The sequence below is a fragment of the Aquarana catesbeiana genome, linkage group LG01, assembly GCF_042186555.1.
Source record: "Aquarana catesbeiana isolate 2022-GZ linkage group LG01, ASM4218655v1, whole genome shotgun sequence".
NCBI lineage: Eukaryota > Metazoa > Chordata > Amphibia > Anura > Ranidae > Aquarana > Aquarana catesbeiana.
In genome coordinates, this window is record NC_133324.1 from 738,540,209 (window position 1) to 738,560,180 (window position 19,972).

The 19,972-nt window shown below is 40.6% G+C and overlaps 1 protein-coding gene across 4 annotated transcripts in view; it reads left to right on the plus strand.

Annotated features, from left to right (window-relative positions):
* FHIP1A (FHF complex subunit HOOK interacting protein 1A) overlaps positions 1–19,972 on the plus strand; it is a 354,581-nt gene that overhangs the window by 193,672 nt on the left and 140,937 nt on the right. For all 4 annotated transcript variants that reach the window (XM_073604989.1, XM_073604973.1, XM_073604997.1 and 1 more), the window contains one exon: positions 7,961–8,587. In XM_073604989.1, coding sequence (XP_073461090.1) covers positions 7,961–8,587 — 627 coding nt within the window. The remainder of the gene's footprint in view (positions 1–7,960; positions 8,588–19,972) is intronic.

Below are 19,972 nucleotides of genomic sequence, written 5' to 3' on the forward strand. Positions count from 1 at the left end.
TATTAGGCCTTATACACACGGGCAGGCAAGAATGCTGCTTTTAGAGGCACTTTTCATTTCTTTTCATGCCTCTGAATGCAGCTATATTGCAGTCAATGGGGGAAATTTACTAAAAGTGGTGCACACAAATCTGGTGCAGCTGTGCATAGTAACCAATCAGCTTCTAACTTAAACCTAGTACACACAGGCCGGCTTCCATGGGTGTACAATCATGCTGGAAAACCAGCAGCCGACCGACTGACGATCAGTGCTCTCCGGCAATGGCAGAGAGCGCTGCTTGGAGTGTTCTGGCAGGAGGTCCATCCCCCTGTCAGAACACAACAGCTCAGTGGGGGAGATCGCTATACTAACTTAGCATAGTTAGTACAGCGGCTGTGACTGGAGTGTGTACCAGGCTTTAAGCTTGTTCAGTTAAGCTTTGACAATAAAACCTAGAAGCTGATTGGTTACTATGCACAGCTGCACCTCATTTTGTGTGCACCAATTTTAGTAAATCCCCCCCCCATGTATCCATCCATAAACATTGTGGCATTTAGGTTCATGTTTTAGAGCAGCATTCAGGGGCATAAAAAATGTCCTAAAACTGCATTTAGAGAGGAGCCTAGTGGTATAATTTACTTCCATACGCACACAAATGCGTTTAAATTATTTCCAGTGGCCAGAATGAATACATCTGTGTGCCTTACAATTCTTCTCTAGCACTTTCTGAGAGTGCATAGCAAGTACCAGATGGAAATGTTAGGGAAGTTGCATATTCACTTGTATAAAGATTTGTACATTCTGAAGACACATACCTAGTATTGTATAATTGTCACATTCTATTTTTATAGAAAGTTGAATGACTTCTTTAGCCTAAATCTGTGTCACATAAAGGACTTGACATATGGCACCCAGATCACGAATGAAGAGAGCGCAAGCTTACAATGTCCTACTTCTCCATGACACCAGATTATCATCCCAAGTATCAAATCCCTCACACCTCTCATACTGCCCTTTCTTTATACAGGATCAACATATTATATGGGTTAATGTTAAATAGGTTTGTCAGTAGATTCAAATATACCCCTATAATGTAAACTGTGTCTGTAATTTAATATTAATATCTGTAGATAGTTCATTAAAAAGGGCACCATAATCTATTCCACTTAGAGTGGCACTAAACTTGGTTTAAAAAAAAATCAATTCAAGTATTTCCAATTAAAAAAAGGCCCTTCTATTGCTCTCAGCCTCCTCTAAATCTCCTTTTTTTTCTGTTGTAATCTGCCTCCTTGTTGGAGGGTGGCTAAGTTCATTAGCCATGGTTCCACTGTTTCTAGGAATGTAGCCACCTTCTCTTGCTCCCTCCTGAGATGACCTATGGAATATGAGGTTTGCTATTGGCCTATCTCTCTGTTAAACCTCGATATTAAATTATTAGCAAAAATAATAGCAAAACGCCTCAATAGCATTATAGGAAAATTAATACATAGAGATCAAGTAGGCTTCATGCCAAATAGACAGGCAGGCGATAATATACGCAGGGCAGTGTTATTGGCACATATTGCTAAAAAACGGAAAATCCCTTTATGTTTTCTATCTCTCGATATTAAGAGGGCATTTGACACAGTATCCTGGCAATATATGCAATATTCATTACAAAAATGGGGTTTTGGACCCCACTTTTTAACATGGATCAAAGCATTATATAATAAACCCAAAGCCTATATAAAATATGCTGGATACAAATCTGAAGCCTTTAATATCGAAAGAGGTACCCGACAGGGTTGCCCATTATCTCCCTTATTATTTGCCCTTATACTCGAACCCATGGCCCAATACATCAGAACAAACCAAACTATAACTGGCATTGAAGTAGGAGGTATTACACACAAATTATGTATATTTGCAGACGATATATTACTTTTTCTATCATCACCACAGGTCTCTGGTCCTAACTTAATACCAGCTCTTGATGGATTTGCAGCCCTATCCGGCCTTATGATTAATCCTAAGAAATGCCTAGTGCTTAATATTTCACTCACAAACATGGAATTGATCCCGGCTAGGGCTGCACTCCCATTCACATGGGCAGAAAAATCAATCCCATATCTTGGAATTCATTTAACAGCATCTCATTCTGACTTATTCTCAACCAATTATCCTCCTGTATTAAGACAGATCACAAATCTAATAAAACAATGGTCGCAACTTCCTTTATCCTGGATAGGGAAGATTAATGCAATCAAAATGACTATTCTACCCAAATTGCTTTATCTATTCAGAGTCCTCCCTATTCCAATTCCTTCCTATTTTTTGAGAACAGTACAAAAAAGAGCAACTTCGTTTATATGGGGCTCTTCTAAACCACGTATACCTATACACACACTACATCTTCCTAAAAATAAAGGAGGCCTGGGATACCCTAATTTTACTAACTACTACAGAGCAGCACATTTGGCCAGTTTGTCCAAATACCATGCAAAACAGGAAATCCCATTATGGGTATTTATAGAGGCTTCAGAAAATGACCCTCTATTAATATCAAATTTATTATGGCTTGATCCTAAAGACCGCTTTAAAATTCATAATCCCATAACTAAACACTACTTATCTCTCTGGGATAAACTAAAAACCAAATATCAGTTACAATCTCCACACAATCCTCTCCTTTCTTTTATCAGAAATCCGGCCTTTTATCCAGCATGGATCTACCCAAATTCTTTTAAAGCTTGGACAACATCAGGCATTCAGACACTAAATGACTTCATAGCATCTAAATCATTCCTTTCATTCCCATCGCTTAGAGAAAAATATGATCTACCAAACTCTGAGATATTTAGATATCTCCAAATCAAACATTTCTATACACCATTCCTAAAGGGGGATACACCATTATCCCAATTATCCATTTTTGAATCAATCTGTACAAAAGATCCATTTGCTAAAGGTACAATTTCATCACTTTATAATCAATTATATGGAGTAGCAAATCTTAATAGACCCTCTTACGTTCAGAGGTGGGAGGAGGACCTGGGACGAACTTTAGAAGACACGGACTGGTCTAACATATGGCTCACATCTAAGTCATCTTCACCCAACATCTTAGCACTGGAGACAAATTATAAAGTACTAACTCGCTGGTACCTTGTACCCGCTAGAGTGGCAAAATATTCACCTAATACCTCAGCTCTTTGTTTTCGAGGATGCCCAGAAATAGGTACATATTTACACATATGGTGGACGTGCCCAGTAATCCAAACCTTCTGGAAGGAAGTCTTCGTGATTGCATCTAAAATATTTAAAAAAATAATACAACCAGATCCATATTTAACTTTACTTAATCTAAAACCGGAATGGTTAACACTCTCTCAATTCAAACTTATGATCCAACTAATAACGGCTGCAAAACAAACAGTGGCCAAGGCATGGAAATCTCCTATATTGGTACTAGCAGAAACAATTCACAGAATGAATAATACAATGTCCCATGCTAAGATGGTAGCCATCGATCAAAATCAAATTCCAAAATTTGAAAAACTTTGGCATCCTTGGATAAAACAACAGTTCCTGTCAAACTTCAATGACTCTGTCCTGTTGCCATGGTAACAGATTAAATGACTTACAGAGACACCCATTCTAAAGCTTCAAAGAGAACTAAAAAGAATAATAAACTGACAAGCGGGACAACCTTGTGGACCATACCTCTACCTTTCAACCCTTTTTCTTCTTTCTCTTTCCTTTTCTCCACCTTACGATTAAAGCTCATTATCAGAATTTATTTGACCTATATACACTCTACTTGTAAACAATATGTATAGTAGGTATAAATCATTTAAATACCTACAAAAGTAACTAAGGAAATGATATATATCTTTAATTTAGGTTTACGTGAACCCAATGTTTAATATTTGAAATTTCATGATATTTACCTATATAAACCCTACTGTAAAACAATGAGCTTACTTTATAGATCCTTGTAAACTTACTTTATGTATCTTTATAACATTGTATACTCAATAAACTTCTTTTGACAAGGAATATGAGGTTTGCAGTGTGCATAGAGCAGTGTACATAACCACAACTAATGTGCACAACTTGTTTCAAACAAATGAAAGAATAGATTATAGGGCCAGTAAGTAGTGAATGCGTATGGATTATTTTTTGGAGAATAAGAATATTGTTTAGTGTCACTTTAATCTAATACACAGAATGGCAGGAACTGTATAACACTCAGATGACTGGTGTTTGTTCTCTTTGTGGGTTGACCTTATTTGAAAGTTAAATAACAGCTACAGTGTTAGGATTTTGTACGCACACCTTAAATTGTTATACAGGTATAACACACAGGACGTGCTATAGACTCCTAATAGAAGAACTCTATTATAATAACACATACATTAGTTGGTTGTTTCAGATGTAATAACCATTAACTACCTAATAAATAGCTCGGATACACGACTTGTGCTTATTCCAGATACCTTGTCAGCTGTTTGTAAATATGTAATGTGTCACCTTGGAGTTCTGTATGCTATCTAACATAATAAGTAACAGCTGTCAGGTGAGTATACCTGTAGGAGCTGTGCACATGGATCTGATTGTTAACTGGAAGCCATGCAGCAGGTGCAATGCTCTCATTGGGTGTAGTATATGAAAGCTTGCAGAAAAAGGAGCTGTGTCACATACAGAAACCAGTTACTGTATATACCAATTTCTACATTATGCTGCTTATTGGGAAACAAAAGATGGTTTCTGTGAATACAGACAGTTCTTCTTTCATTTTCATGCACGTGTTGGCATAATCTAAGGGGTCTGTTAATCAATGTTTTACCCAGAATTTATACAACTTTAATCCAATACTCAAATCGTATTCAAGCGTCAAAATTAGTAAAAGGTATTTGAATCTCAGGTGAAAACAGATAACTAATCCCTTTTATGTTGCTCCCATTGAACCAGTCAACTTCTCAGTATAATGTTTCTAGGACATGTTACAGAAATTAAATGTAGCATGTATCTCTCCAGGCTGATTGCATCTATAAGGGAGAGAGCTGCCTGCTAGCAGCTGCGTGGGCTTTTCACCCCCCTTCCTTTTCTCTCACACACACACAGAGACACACAGAACTGCTTGCTCTGTAGCCTCTCCATTGGAAGAGACTGACAGCCAATCACAAGGAAAATGAAGCAAAGGAAAAAGCATTGTGGGCGGTGTAGTCTGGAGGAGGAAGTGACTCTGTTGGCTGGATCAGCCCTGGACTACAGGATAGACAATGCATAGCGTGCAGAACTGCCTGCTGGGATGAGTGATTAAAGGAAAGGTGTGGCCTGTTTTCAGCCTCTCTGGATGCCATTCAACACCTGCCAGCGTAAGGTCTGTGTGTGACCAGGAGTGAGAGACTGCGGCTTATACAGCGGGGAGCTCAATCGCCCGCCTCTGAGGGATCCTGGAGGACAGCCCTGCTATTCTAGCAAGCGGACTGGCCAGCGCTTGAGCAACTGGAAGCCACCTGCATTTCAGTCAATCGAGAGCTGCAGCACAGCGTGGTGGTGCCATCTTCACATGACGGAGACACCAGGAGGGGATTCAGGATGAAGCCTTCGCAGCCATTGAAGTCTATTGTGGGAGAGGGCACCTGCCCATCCAGATAGAGATTATACAAGGGGTGATATTTCTTTGGTAAAGCCATCATCATTATCCATTTGTTCTTCAGTCCTGTTGTTCCTTATCCCTTTGGATTACAAATATACAAAACTACACTGCAGTATAAACATCAGGCTAGCTGAAGATATCCGGAATCTAAAGAACATTCACCATCCTTTCCTTTTACTAAGCTCTGCTGCTCTATGTGCAGGGTTGATTACGGTATTACAACCTAGGGGGAGCACTGTGTTACTGTGTACATATGTTGTGTTCATTTATGCTGGTCTGTGTGCTGAGGCCTCAGGGGACAGATATCCAGGGTGTTGGATGTTCACCTCCCTGTGTACCTGTTCACATATACCTTTTCAGGTAACGAAGGTACACATTCTGTATATTGGAATTAAGTGATATTTCCTGTCAGTTATAACTTGTGTGTTCATGCCATTTTATTATGTCTATTCTTTATCTCAAGTAAACATTTCTGAGTGGTTCATTGATATTGTGTGAGTCTCTACTTACTACCACAGCTGGGCTTCGATCTCAGATGAGTATTACATAATGAGCTAGTATGCTATGCATACTAGCTTATTTTGTCTTTGTCTTGCAGGTCTTTTTTTTTTTTCATGTGGATTTACAACCACTTTAAGCTGGGTACACACTATACAATTTTCTGTAGATTTTTCCTTCAGTTTTACCAAAACCATATAATATGAGGTCAAACATTAAGAGTTTCAATTTGTATGCAATCAGACAGGCCCTTGCACTACATGGTTTTGGTAAATCTAAAGGAAATCAGAAAACAAAAGTTGTATAGTGTGTATGGGGTCTTAGCTTCAGGTGATACACATTGATGAAAAAAATCATCTTACATAAGTTGTTCCTGTTCATCTGCAGCACTCTTTTCTCTAGTGCCGTTTAAAGTCCAGAATTTACACGGCTTTTCTGAGCTTCTAGAGGTAGGGGGTGGGGATCTAATGTCACAAACTGCACAACTCAGAGAGGAGATCTGAGTATAATCTGAGACCTGAGTGAAGGGAAAGGACACACTCCCCTCTACACAATCTCATAGGGAAACATGCACAGCTGAGGTTGTCAATTACAGGCTGTATGCTGGAGTTCCCCTCCCCTGTCCCCCCCTCGATCCTTTGGAGTTGGCACAGCCCAACAGAAGTCACTCATGCAGATAGCAGAAGAATGGGACTCTCGACAGAAATTGCACTCAGTGCTTTGAATTGTACATATATTATAGCAGGATATGCTTTGTTCATTTCTTATGTCAGAGGTTTACAACCACTTTAAGTTTTACGTCTGAGAAAACTGGAGCTTCAGTGGTGGTGGTTGAAAAGGTGAGTGTTAAATTACACACTTGACACCTAGTGCTGCTGCTGCAAAAAAAGATGATCATACTTTATCCAAATGTTTCTTAAGCTGGCCATACACTGTGTGAATTTCGGTGAGCTTCTGATGAACCGGTTGAAATTCACTCAGTGGGTGGCCATGCCGGCCTCCTCCCACCCAATATCCCTCAATTTGAAAATCAAAGGGGCTGGGTGGAAAACTTTAATCTAAAAAAGAAGCTGTATGTGATCAGATGCAGCCACTGTATGGGTATTTTGATAGCTGGCTGACTGTATAATATGGTTGGAATATCTAAAACTAAAAAAAGTTAGTAGTTCAACTTAAGCCTCATCCACACACAAGCTAAGATATGAAGATTGCATAGCACACAATCATGTGAAATGAGGCTACAGTTCTACTTCAATGGGGTGAGAAACGTTAACTAAACCTAGCACAGTGAATTTAACAAGACACAAATTGAAAGTTGCCTGGATTTAGGATTTTAGCACAGTGCACATTTCCAGGATAGGATTTGCAGTTCAGCAATTCACATTAATTATTGCCTAGATACTCTTTAAAATATGCCATACTTTTGTTTTCTGCACTTTTGTATCTCTTTCATATTCCTAATGTAATTTTTCATCTTATGCAGAAAATGGATATATCCAGCATTGTAAACAAATGTTCTAGAGCTCTGGGACTGTTTGGCTCCTGTTCACCAATTGGAAAAATATTGCAAATGAACATTTACAGTGTCTTGATTACACTGTGGTGATATTATGTGATAACTGAGAGTGGTTCAAATTAAGCTTCATTAAGATTATTGCTCATTCTGAAACATGCATTTTTGTCTCTGCGCTGATGTTTAAATTGGTTTCTTCTGTATAAATATTTAAATCTACTATTCATTTACAGCATTAATATGTAAACACTTATGATGTTTAAAGGAACTGCACTATTTGTAATATCTTCACATTTTGCATTTATATAAATTTTATGTTTTCGCAGGTTCAGCGCATTTTGGAAAAGCATGACCCATTTAAAAACTCTCATGCTAGATATGGATCCATTTCTGCAGATGAGGTTAGCGCCGTACAGAACTATGTGGAACACATGATCTTGCTTTTAATTGAAGAGCAGGTGAAGGATGCTGCCATGGGGCCTATTCTGGAGTTTGTGGTGTCAGAGAATATTATGGAAAAACTATTTCTATGGAGCCTCAGGAGAGAATTTTCTGATGAGACCAAATTTGAGCAGTTAAAGATGTATGATTTGCTGATTACCCAGTCACACCAGCCTTTGCTACATCACAAGCCTATATTGAAACCGCTGATGATGTTGTTAAGTACTTGTTCAGGGACATCAACTCCGAATGTGGAGACTGAACTGGTGGTTCTACTCAACCAGTTATGTTCCATCCTTGCCAAAGATCCATCCATCCTAGAATTGTTTTTTCACACCAGTGAAGACCAGGGAGCTGCCAACTTTCTTATCTTCTCCTTGCTGATACCCTTTATCCATCGAGAGGGCACAGTGGGACAACAGGCACGGGATGCCTTGCTCTTCATCATGTCTTTGTCCGCTGAGAATAACATGGTTGCTAAACATATAGTTGAAAGTACTTACTTCTGTCCGGTAAGTTAAATATTTTGCTGTATTGATTAACTATAATCTTGACTGTAACAAAGAGATATGGAGTGAAGTGTGGGGGATGTTACCACTTCCTACTTTTCACCTTGCTGGAAAAGAAGTTGTACCTGAAAACCTGCAATGCAAGGATCCCACTGCTTCTGTCTCACTTATTCTGTGGATCTGTGCTTTCTGAACCTCTACTGCTGTTTCTTGAATATGTCCAAACCATTCAATAAATCTCCAGTCATTTGAGGGGTAACTATAACATAGAGAACAAAACCCTTCCTCTATCAATATGGCCTTCTCCTAAGATATAGACTGTGGGTTAAGTTAAGCATGGTTAAGTTAGTAAAGGGGAAAATATCAGCTGCAGAGAGGCCGTATGCAATATCAGTCCTTTGTCCTCTGCTTGTCTTTTTGGGTACAACTTCGAAAACTCTTGTCCTCTTTAAAGATGTAGAAGCTTCCAGGTGCGCATAGCCTCAATCATACACATTTTAACAAGGGCATTGAGCTTTAGCAATTGCTTAAACATGACATGATGCATAAAATGTAGTATAGTCCATTCATAGAAGCAGTGTACAGAGCAAAGAAGAAGTGAAAAGATCTATAATCATGAGGGACCAATCCAAGAAATCATAGGATGAACCAATCAAGGTACAACTATTTTAAAAAATATTGTTTTCTGATATTTCAGAGCAGTTGATACCCGTATTGATAGTATTTGGTAACTTGATTTGTTTTTTCACAAGCTTTTATATATATTTTTTTCTTCACATTTCCATGCAGACCAAGTTGATCGGCAAAATACTGAGGTGTTTATCAAACAGTCATCTTTTATTCACATGGTTTTATGTGAATAAAATGTTTTATCCTAAACATCTAATTTTTTTGTACATTGTTTCTGTTATTGCCCCTGGCAGTAATATTTTGGCAACTGCTGTACTGGTGAATTAATACAATAATTTAGTGTTGTGATTTTGCCTCTATTTCAGATGGTGCTTCTTGTACAGATAAGGGAGTCAAAAAATGCTCATAAGCCAACAGGCAGACAACCAGCTTTAATTAATACCCCTTGATAAACAATAGGATTTCAGCTTTATTAGTTTAGTTTTGCCAGACTAGTGAAAGATGATCTCTGTCTGGCTCATGCCCTTTGTCTATGATGGTTTTTATTGCTTTGGACACTATGCTGATGATGAACACAAATGTACATGACTTGTTAGTAATCTCTGTGACCCATCGTCAATTAGGAACAATTGTGCAGTACTATTATTGCTGTTGATTTCGCAGCTAAGTCACCCACATAGCAGGTCACTTGAGCAGCAATGCTTGCAGGTAGTCAGTGGGAGTAGCAGTGATTTCCTACCACTTTGTACTTTGGTTAATATTCAGCTATCTAGTATAGCCTTTAAACAGTCGTCAAGGAACCAGAGTGAAGATCTACTCCAGTAGTCAAACCCAGTAATGGCATAAAAATACAAAAAAAAAAAAAACCTACCTTTAACAATTTTTCTAAAATCAGGTTACATGATCCTGCTGGTCTGCTTCCAATTTCAAATGATACAACCTGGAAGAGGGAACCACAATATCAAGTTAGTAATATCAGATAGTGTCCAATGATGCTGGGATCAGTTTTGAAAAACATATATAGGTGTAACCAAGGAACCACTATGCAGGCAAAAAACTTAGAGAGGGGTGGCGCAGTGCAGATTTTTCAGAAGGAATCCCCAGACAGTGCATGCTTCAACATGTTATGACAGAACTTCCACCATTTTATTTTGATGCCAGCGCTACAGCTAAGAAAAAACTGCTATGCCGCGTACACACAGTCGGAATTTCCAACAACAAATGTTCGATGGGAGCTTGTCGTCGGAAATTCCGACTGTGTGTAGACTCCATCGGACATTTTCCGTCGGAATTTCTGACAAACAAAATTTGAGATCTAGATCTCAAATTTTCCGACAACAAAATCCGTTGTCGGAAATTCCGATCATGTGTACACAATTCCAACGCACAAAATTCCACGCATGCTCTGAATCAAGCAGAAGAGCCGCACTGGCTATTGAGCTTCATTTTTCTTGGCTCATTGTATGTGTTGTACGTCACCGCGTTCTTGACGTTCGGAATTTAATAGGAATACGATAGGAACTGCTGTTGCTGACTTAAAGGGCACCTTTGAGGGTAGGAATATGGGAACTTCTAACGTGTTAGGGTGGATACTTCACTGGGTGTATACTTGTTCCAGGTTATTGAACCAAAGCAGGATCAGGATCCCAGCCACATAACGTGTAGCTTTGCAAACAAGTCAGTAATGGCAGTTCCTCTGGTTTTATCTTCACAGGTTCCCTTTAAGGTTCAGCAGGACTCTGCTGAGGTACTAAAATGATGTCCAGGTGACATTTTCAAACATAGGTTTAATTACCAGTTCTTCCGGCGTTCTGACATCATTAACAAAGGTGACCAGCAGAGATCTGTGATATTTTAGTTACAGAGAACCTGCTGAAAAGAGGAAATTGTATTGGTATATGTGAGACAGTGCTGATTAAAGACAGGGGGAACCGTGAGCTAAAATCATTGTGAAGCCTAACAGAGATTGAAATCTTCCTCTTTACCTTTGTTAAAATGTGTCAATGCCAGAGCTAAATACTCTCCATCAGTTTGGCATCATCTCCCTGTGTTTGTGTGCTTTGACTCCAGTTTTCCCTATAACCAGTCAGCAAACTGGTACCCAATTGTCTTCCAACCAAATTAACGTTATAACAGGCTTATAGTGATGACTCTGGTAGGCACATTGAATGAACTATGGTGAACGGTTGCTTGTTCTTTCCAAACTGCAAAATTTATCAGTGCAATTTAAATAAGTAGAATAAAATAAAAAACACACTAGGTATTTTCTTTAGACAAAAACAGGGCTCTCTAAACTATGAACCATAGTGCTTCTCTACAAGATTTTATCCGGCCAGCAGTTGGGTCGGTGGTGTATCCTTAATATGCACGGATCGTGGATTAAGGTTAGCAAAGCTGCCTATGGTCTGTGCTTCTAATGTAAGGGTTGACCCTGATGGGGACCCTTAAGAGGGCCCTGATGTAAAGGGAGACTCTGATGAGGACCCTCATGTAACAGGGACTCTGATGGGAACTCTGGTGTAAGGGGGACCCTGATGAGGATTTTAAAATACACAATATGGCCATTGTACTGAAAAGTGTGGCAAGCCCTAGTCTAAAAAAATGATTGCAACAACCTACCTAGGGTATTGCACAGACTTAAACGGAGTTCCACCCAAGAATGGAACTTTCGCTTTAGGGGAAGGTGACCCTCTGACATGCCACATTTGGCATGTCATTTTTTTGGGGGTCTAGCGGAAACCCTCTTAGAGGGTTCCAGCTCCAACTTCCTCCCGGGGCACCGCGGTGCCGGAAGTAAGTTCACCTCTCCCCCCTCCCTCTCAGCAATCATCTGGGACACAGCACAGGTCCCAGATGATTGCCTGGCCAGTCACAGCGTGCCACGCGGCTCGCGCATGCGCAGTGCGTGCCCGGCTGTGAAGCCACAGCCGGGCGCCCACAGTGACAATGCTGGCGCCGCAGAGAGGAGGGGGAGATGAGTGGGGCTTCGTTCCCCCGCATCGCTGGACCCTGGGACAGGTACGATTATTAAAGTATTTGTAGCTGCTGACTTTTAATTTTTTTTTTAATCTCAGGTCAAGTTTTGTTTCCCAGTGTCTTGTCTGGTAATGGACCAGTGGTTAAATGAATATGCAGTAGATCACACAATTGTCTAAAAACAGAATTTGAAATTGTACATCCTACATACAGTATCTCACAAAAGTGAGTAGTGCACCCCTCACATTTTTGTAAATATTTTATTATATTTTTTCATGAGACAACACTGAAGAAATGACACTTTGCTACAATGTAAAGTAGTGAGTGTACAGCTTGTATAACAGTATAAATTTGCTGTACACCCCTACATGAAAATGTCCAAATTGGGCCCAATTAGCCATTTTCCCTCCCCGGTGTCATGTGACTCGTTAGTGTTACAAGGTCTCAGGTGTGAATGGGGAGAAGGTGTGTTAAATTTGGTGTTATCGCTCTCACTCTCTCATACTGGTCACTGGAAGTTCAACATGGCACCTCATGGTAAAGAACTCTCTGAGGATCTGAAAAAAAGAACTGTTGCTGTACATAAAGATGACCTAGGCTATAAGAAGATTGCAAAGACCCTGAAACTGCAGCACGGTGGCCAAGACCATACAGTGGTTTAACAGGAAGGTTCCACTCAGAACAGGCCTTGCCATGGTCGACCAAAGAAGTTGAGTGCATGTGCTCAGCGTCATATCCAGAGGTTGTCTTTGGGAAATAGACGTATGAGTTGATGGGGTGGGGGGTCAGCCTATCAGTGCTCAGACCATCTGCCACACACAACATCAAATTGGTCTGCATGGCTGTTGTTCCAGAAGGAAGCCTCTTCTGAAGATGATGCACAAGAATGCCTGCAAACAGTTTGCTGAAGACAAGCAGACTAAGGACATGGATTACTGGAACCATGTCCTGTGGTCTGATGAGACCAAGATAAACTTATTTGGTTCAGGTGGTGCCAAGCGTGTGTGGCAGCAACCAGGTGAGGAGTACAAAATCAAGTGTGTCTTGCCTACAGTCAAGCATGGTGGTGGGAGTGTCATGGTCTGGGGCTGCATGAGTGCTGCCGGCACTGGGGAGCTACAAGTCTTTGAGAGAACCATGAATGCTAACATGTACTGTGACATACTGAAGCAGAGCATGATCCCCTCCCTTCAGAGACTGGGCCACAGGGCAGTATTCCAACATAATGACCCCATACACACCTCTGAGGGTTTAGGGTAAAGGTGACTGGCCAAGCATGTCTCCAGACCTAAACCCTATTGAGCATCTGTGGGGCATCCTCAAATGGAAGGTGGAGGAGCTCTAATATCCACCAGCTCTGTCATGTTGTCATGGAGGAGTGGAAGAGGACTCCAGTGGCAACCTGTGACGCTCTGGTGAACTTCATGCCCAAGAGGGTTAAGGCAGTTATGGAAAATAATGGTGGCCACACAAAATATTGACACTTTGGGCCCAATTTGGACATTTTCAAAGGGGTGTGCTGACTTTTGTTGCAAGCGGTTTAGACATTAATGACTGTGTTGAGTTATTTTGAGGGGGCAGCAAATTAACACTGTTATACAAGCTGTACACTCACTACTTTACATTGTAGCAAAATGTAATTTCTTCAGTGTTGTCACATGAAAAGATATAATAAAATATTTACAAAAATGTGAGGGGTGTACTCACTTTTGTGAGATACTGTAGGTCCTATCTACCTCCACTCTACGTTTTACCATCTTTTGTGGACATGTCCCACAATACAAGGATATTGGGTGCAAATAGTTACATTTTTACATGATAAAATGGGCTCACTAGTATCCCTGGATCCTAAGCAACGTATGCTGGGTCCATTTGACAGCTTGGTTCTGGATACATTTACTAATAGTTTCCTTCATGAAACTCTCTTCACAGTTCAGAAACTAATAGCAAGCTTATGGATCCAAGCTGCTTCTCTCACCTTTACCAAATAGTTGACTGAAACCAATGCCACTCTCCCACTTAAAAAAGTTATATATGACTATAGAGATTGTCTAAACAAATACCAAAAATCTCTCTAAGCCCAAAATGTGTTTTCCCTGATCAACTTTCCTATTAAACACCCTAGGTGGAGCACTGTTATATCTGATTGTATTGTCTCTAAACTGTCCATGGGGGGGTTAAACAATTTTTTCCTTTTCTGGCCCACACCTGCAACGTATTGAAATAAGAGATCTGGAACACCACAACTGTCTGTATTGTAACATATTATTGTAGCTGTATTCAGTATGGAACCTTTGTAAAACCTCAGGATTATTGCATAAGAGCATTTTTTCATGCCTTTTAAATGTCATTTCTTCTTTCAATTACATGATAAAGCCCTTTTGAAGCGTGAAAAAAAGGAAGTTTGAAGGGTGCCTTTGGTGAGTTCTAAGTAGCATGTAGAATAAAGGGAACATACTGTAAATCAGAAATTTGCCCCCTATTCCTTCAATTGATTTTGATAAGTATTGCGATGGGCACAGAAAAGCATTGTCTGTACTGCTATGGCCGCTGCCTATCAGATACCAAGTGCCTACAAGTAAATTTTCCCTTGTCAAGTGACAAGACTGGCACACAGCTTTGACCAGTGGAGCTATGCCTGGTTTACAGCAGGAGCTGAAATGCTGAATCCAGGCCCATGGCCCTCCTGCCAAGGTGGCCTTGTGGTTGATCCAGCTCTGCAAACATATGATGTGTTGGCAGCTCCCACATTCATTTGTTTTGTTTGTTTTGTCCTATTTTTATTGCTTGCTGGAAGCAGGGATGCTTGCCATTTCTTATTGTACATTCTTTTCATGGAAATCTCTGTGATTAAGATGAAAGGGCACAGAATATATTTTTGTGCTGATTTGATGTAGAACAGAAGAAAATGTCAGCAGTATTTAAGTGTCCTATAGGGCAAACGTAGCCTATGCAATTACGCATAGTTTCCTTCCTTTATTTTTCACCTCTGTAAATGTGTTACCCAGTGATATAGGTGGAAACTGCTGGAGACTCTGTATGGAACTGAAAGTTCCCATTTGCATATGTTTACACAGAGCCACATGTTGCTATGGAATCTTTGCAGAGCTATGTAATTACGTGAGGTCTGTGTGCTCCTACCTCACAAATGAGTTTATAGGATTTGTTGTTTGCAGCCATCTAGTAATGTGCTTCTAGAGCATGGAGAAAGCAGGACAGACTTTTGCTTTATGTCTCAGACTGCTGACAACCTACAAATAAAATACAATGAACCTAGACTTAGAATACATCTAACTTGTTGGGACATATTAAAGGGAAAAACGATATGTTAAAGCCATACCAACAAGCCAAGGTGGCACTGCTGCGCCAGATCACGTACCTAGTACGTGATCCGACACTTCCGTGTTGGGGGCATGCACACGTGCCACCAGCAGGCCCGCTCCTGCAGTGATTATACACAAAGGGAGCTGATCTGCGCGTACCACGGACTTGATGTGTGCCGGCACCTGCCGATCATCCAGCACAGAGGCAGAATGCCAGTCTGCCTATGTAAACAAGGCACAGAGCGGCCCCAAATCTCCTGTCATCTGTCATCTCTGCCTCTTCTCCATGTGCCACTATAGTAAACCATTTCCTATGGTGGAACATGTTTTGGGGCGCTCCTGAGCCGGGCTGTGTACGTCCATAGATACACACAGCCCTGCCCCCTGCTAACTCCTCACTGGATTTGATTGACAACAGTGGTAGCCAATGGCTCCCACAGCTCTCAGCTAAGCATGTGAGAGAGGGGAGAGAGGACCTTTAGAAGGGCACAGAGGTGGACTGATACAGGACTCAGGTAAGTATTTAGAGAGGGGGATGGAGGAACAGCTACTGAATGTTTTTTTTTTTACATTAATGCATACAGCTAAAAAACCTTCTGAATTTATAACCAATTAAAAATGGTATTAAACCCCAAAACAAAAAAAATATATGTTACAATTTACCAATCCTTAAATGTGATGGATGCATTTGTTTTCTCTTTTTAGGCTTTTTTTTTCACCTGGTGATCTGAGCAGTAACACACTAGACACAACGGTCTTAGGATAACTTCTGGATATCAGCATTGTCAATTTACGCAGGGGGTAGTGTTAGACTAGCAGATATAGTTGGACTTGACTAACAAATTAAAGATGAACTCCAGATAACGCTTTTTAGCAGTTACAGCGCTAGTTTGTTTTACATTAATGAATAAAATATGACCATTGTACTCACTTCTGTTAGTGGTAAATGGATTGTCTCAACCCTCTAACTGTCAGATAGTCACACAGTTACATAGTATTACATTGTATGTTGCGATCGTTCAGGTGCTTATCTAATAGTTTTTTGAAACTATCGATGCTCCCCGCTGAGACCACTGCCTCTGGAAGGGAAAGCTGCACAGCTTGGTTTACTAAAGTTGAAAAATAACAAACCTACTGACTAGATCGCCAGGGGAAAATAAAGAATAAAAATAAAGAGATGGTTAGCTGCAATAAAATACATTTTTATTTTGTCAGCTTTTTATTGTGATCTATTTCCCTGTTGTCCATTTCGGGCTCAATCACACCATTCCATTGATCTATGTTGATCTTCAAAGAACAATTTAGGCTTAGGGCTCAGACTCAGATGTCTTGTTCCCATTATAATACTGCGTTGAGGTGGGTTGCATTTTTATGTAGCATGCCCCACCTTACCACATGCCACCGCGGAGCTTGCTAATGCGTTCTGGTGCGTAGAAGTGAAGGAAGTGTCGTTTTGCAACACTTCAATAAAGTAAAAAAAAACAGAAAAAAGAAAACACAGTTATGGGTAGTAAAAGCGCAACACACGACCCCTCTCTGCCCCTACACAACATACAGCAGCATGTACAAGTGTTAGCATGTAGGCTGGTATAAATGAGCCTTTCCTGTCTGGTAAAAGGCTGTCCCCAGAGAAGAAAGCGAGGAGAAATCTATCTAACAGAGCTCCAGATAACCGTAAAACCTAACAGGGGTTCTAACCTTTCCACATTCTATTGAAAACTAAAATTAATACGTTTTGGGTATAGATACATTGCAAATACTGAACTTAATGAGTTGACTCTGATCTTTGTGTACAAGTCTATGTCAGAAACCATGAAATCAGACCTAGACAGAAGTACAGTTAAATCACACTTGCTTAATAATAAAAGTAAAAAGAACAAACATGGTCAAAACATAGCCAAAGTTCAGTAACCGGAACAAATAGTCAGCCAAGCCAGAAGTCAGGGATAAAAGTAGTGGAACAGCAAGCAGGATCCGGAGCCAGAAGGGATGTCAGCAAAGCCAGTCTTTAAACAGGAAGGCAATCAATGTTTCTTGTGATGTTGACCAAGGCGAAGGCAGAGCTCCTCTGGACTGGACGGCTTAAGTAGGCAGGACTGACGAGCAGGATCATCAACAGCTGAGTAACTGTGGAGAGAGATGGGAGCTGGCAATTAGCCAACAGATGAGGAAGGACTTAGCCCAGCCCTGATAGTCTAGCTTTGATCATTAGGCCAGAAAACAACTCCACAAACATAAAATTAGCTAAGATAATATGTTGCATGTCTCAAAGTATTTCACTTTTATAGTAGGTGTACATTTACATATTATTTGAAACATTTCAGCAATATCTACTTTTTTCTGCCTGTTCTGCATAATGATTTCTGGGTGTCAAGGTGAAAATTGCCAAACGCTGTACCCATTTTGTGCACAAGAGCAGCTGAGAACGCTTTTGTCTGTGAGAAGGATATCATTTCTCTGCCATCCAAATTCCATTTTGTGTAATGGCTAGTGTGTTAAAGCCCAACCCAACTGTCAAATTGATTCTTGAGTGGGGCAGCACCTGCACTTCAGGGGCTAAAGAGGAGCTACAGTTGTTTGAAAAAAAAAAGAAAAGTCAACAGGCACAAATACTGTAGCTGCTGACTTTTAATAAAAATTTACCAATCCTCACCCGGGCTGGTTCTTCAGTGGTCTTCAGGTCCCGGTGCCATCATCTTGAGTGTAGGAAGTCGGCTTTGACTTCCTGTGGCTCCACAGCCGGCTTCCCACTGCTCATGCGCATCCCAAACCCTCCTGAGACCTGTGATATGTCCCATGAGATTGTAGGCAGGGAAGAAGCCTAGGCGAATCAAGCGAAAGTGGGAGCAGGTACTTGTCAAAATTAGATACCTGCTCCCAGGAAAAAAAAAGCTGCCAAAAGTGATGGTGGTGGGGTGGCGGGTTGAAATATGGAACTTCCCTTTTTAGGTCAAGTTCAGTTTTGATTGCTTGTTTTGTCTAGGGGAGGGGAGAAACACTGTCACATTCTCCGGCAGTGAACTGTCCCTCAGTGTCAACACATCCAATGCAAGACTATGGACGCTGCCTTGGTCTTGATGACCTCAGGATCCTAGACTGCTAGAGGGTGGGGGAGAAAAGACTGCGGGGACCAGACATTGACTCTAATTTAAAGCACCGGTGCAAGATCAAGGAAAACCTGCAAACATGGCCTGTTGGGGATAGTTGAGGACAGGGTTGAGAACCACTGGTCTTCAGCACTCCTTTAACAAGAACTTATGTTTAGTGTTAAACTTAAACTGTTTTAAACCTCTTGCTTTTCCCACCACTTTTAGAACAGCCCTACTTACATACTTGCCTACTTACTTACTCACCTAGGGATTCACAAAGAAGAAAAATAGTGGCGTGGCAAGCAGGAGGCTCTATAGGTATAGGACCTTTTATGTTTTTTTTCCCATTACCAGATTTTCCAGAACTTTTACTTCCCCAGAACTTTTATTTTACATCTTACTATTCTGTAATATCTGCAGAAGGAAGATACTGCAATGCATTTTGCAAGATCTTTCTTCGAGAAGTTACAATTGAGTGTTTAGCGTTAGTTATTTTATTATGTAAAAAGATACATATCACATTTGTTGTAGTGCACTCATGCAGTGTGGCTGGGAGGGATCCATGTCAAACTGCTGCGCCCCTTGAGATGATTTATTTGTAGAACAAGTCAATCGTCTAACCTTTATTCCGTTGAGTGAGTTTGATGCTTTGTATCTCTTCATCATAGTAATGATTTTTTCCCGTCTGCTGTTTGCTGACTTATAGTTGCCTGGGGATTTGTGTGTCTCTAGAACTATATCAAGCAAACATATATAAAAAGCTATTGTCCTTTCTCAATGCAGTGACTTGTGTTAGGACTGTTGAATAGAGGAACCTTATATTTGTCAAAGGCATTATGCTTTGCTCAGCAAGTTGAGCAATACAAATGACAATCTAATTCTGCACTCTGATATAGTTATGGCATATAGAAACTTATCATGCCAGTCTTAAGCTAAGTTTACACTCTCGGCAAACCTTGATGCCCCTCTAAAAAGTGATCCCTGGTGGATTGCTCTTCATGGGCATTTGACAGGCAGTGGGCAGGTGATATCTCACCTCCTCACTGCCTGTATTAAAGCCCACACTACCATGCCAAAACTGCATGCACTGACCCCAGTTGCAGCACGTACCATTCACTACTGCTCATCAAACGCGACAGGGGGTATAATTTTTGCTGCGCCTGCATCATTATTATTATTTTATATTTTTATATAGCGCCAACAGTTTGCGCAGCGCTTAACAGAATAAAGGCAGACATTACAGTTACATTGCAATTTGGTACAAGAGGAATCAGAGGGCCCTGCTCATTACAGCTTACAATCTAAAAATAAAGGGTCAATTGATACAAAAGGTAATAGCTGTGGGGGATAAGCTGATGGAGGAAGTAAAA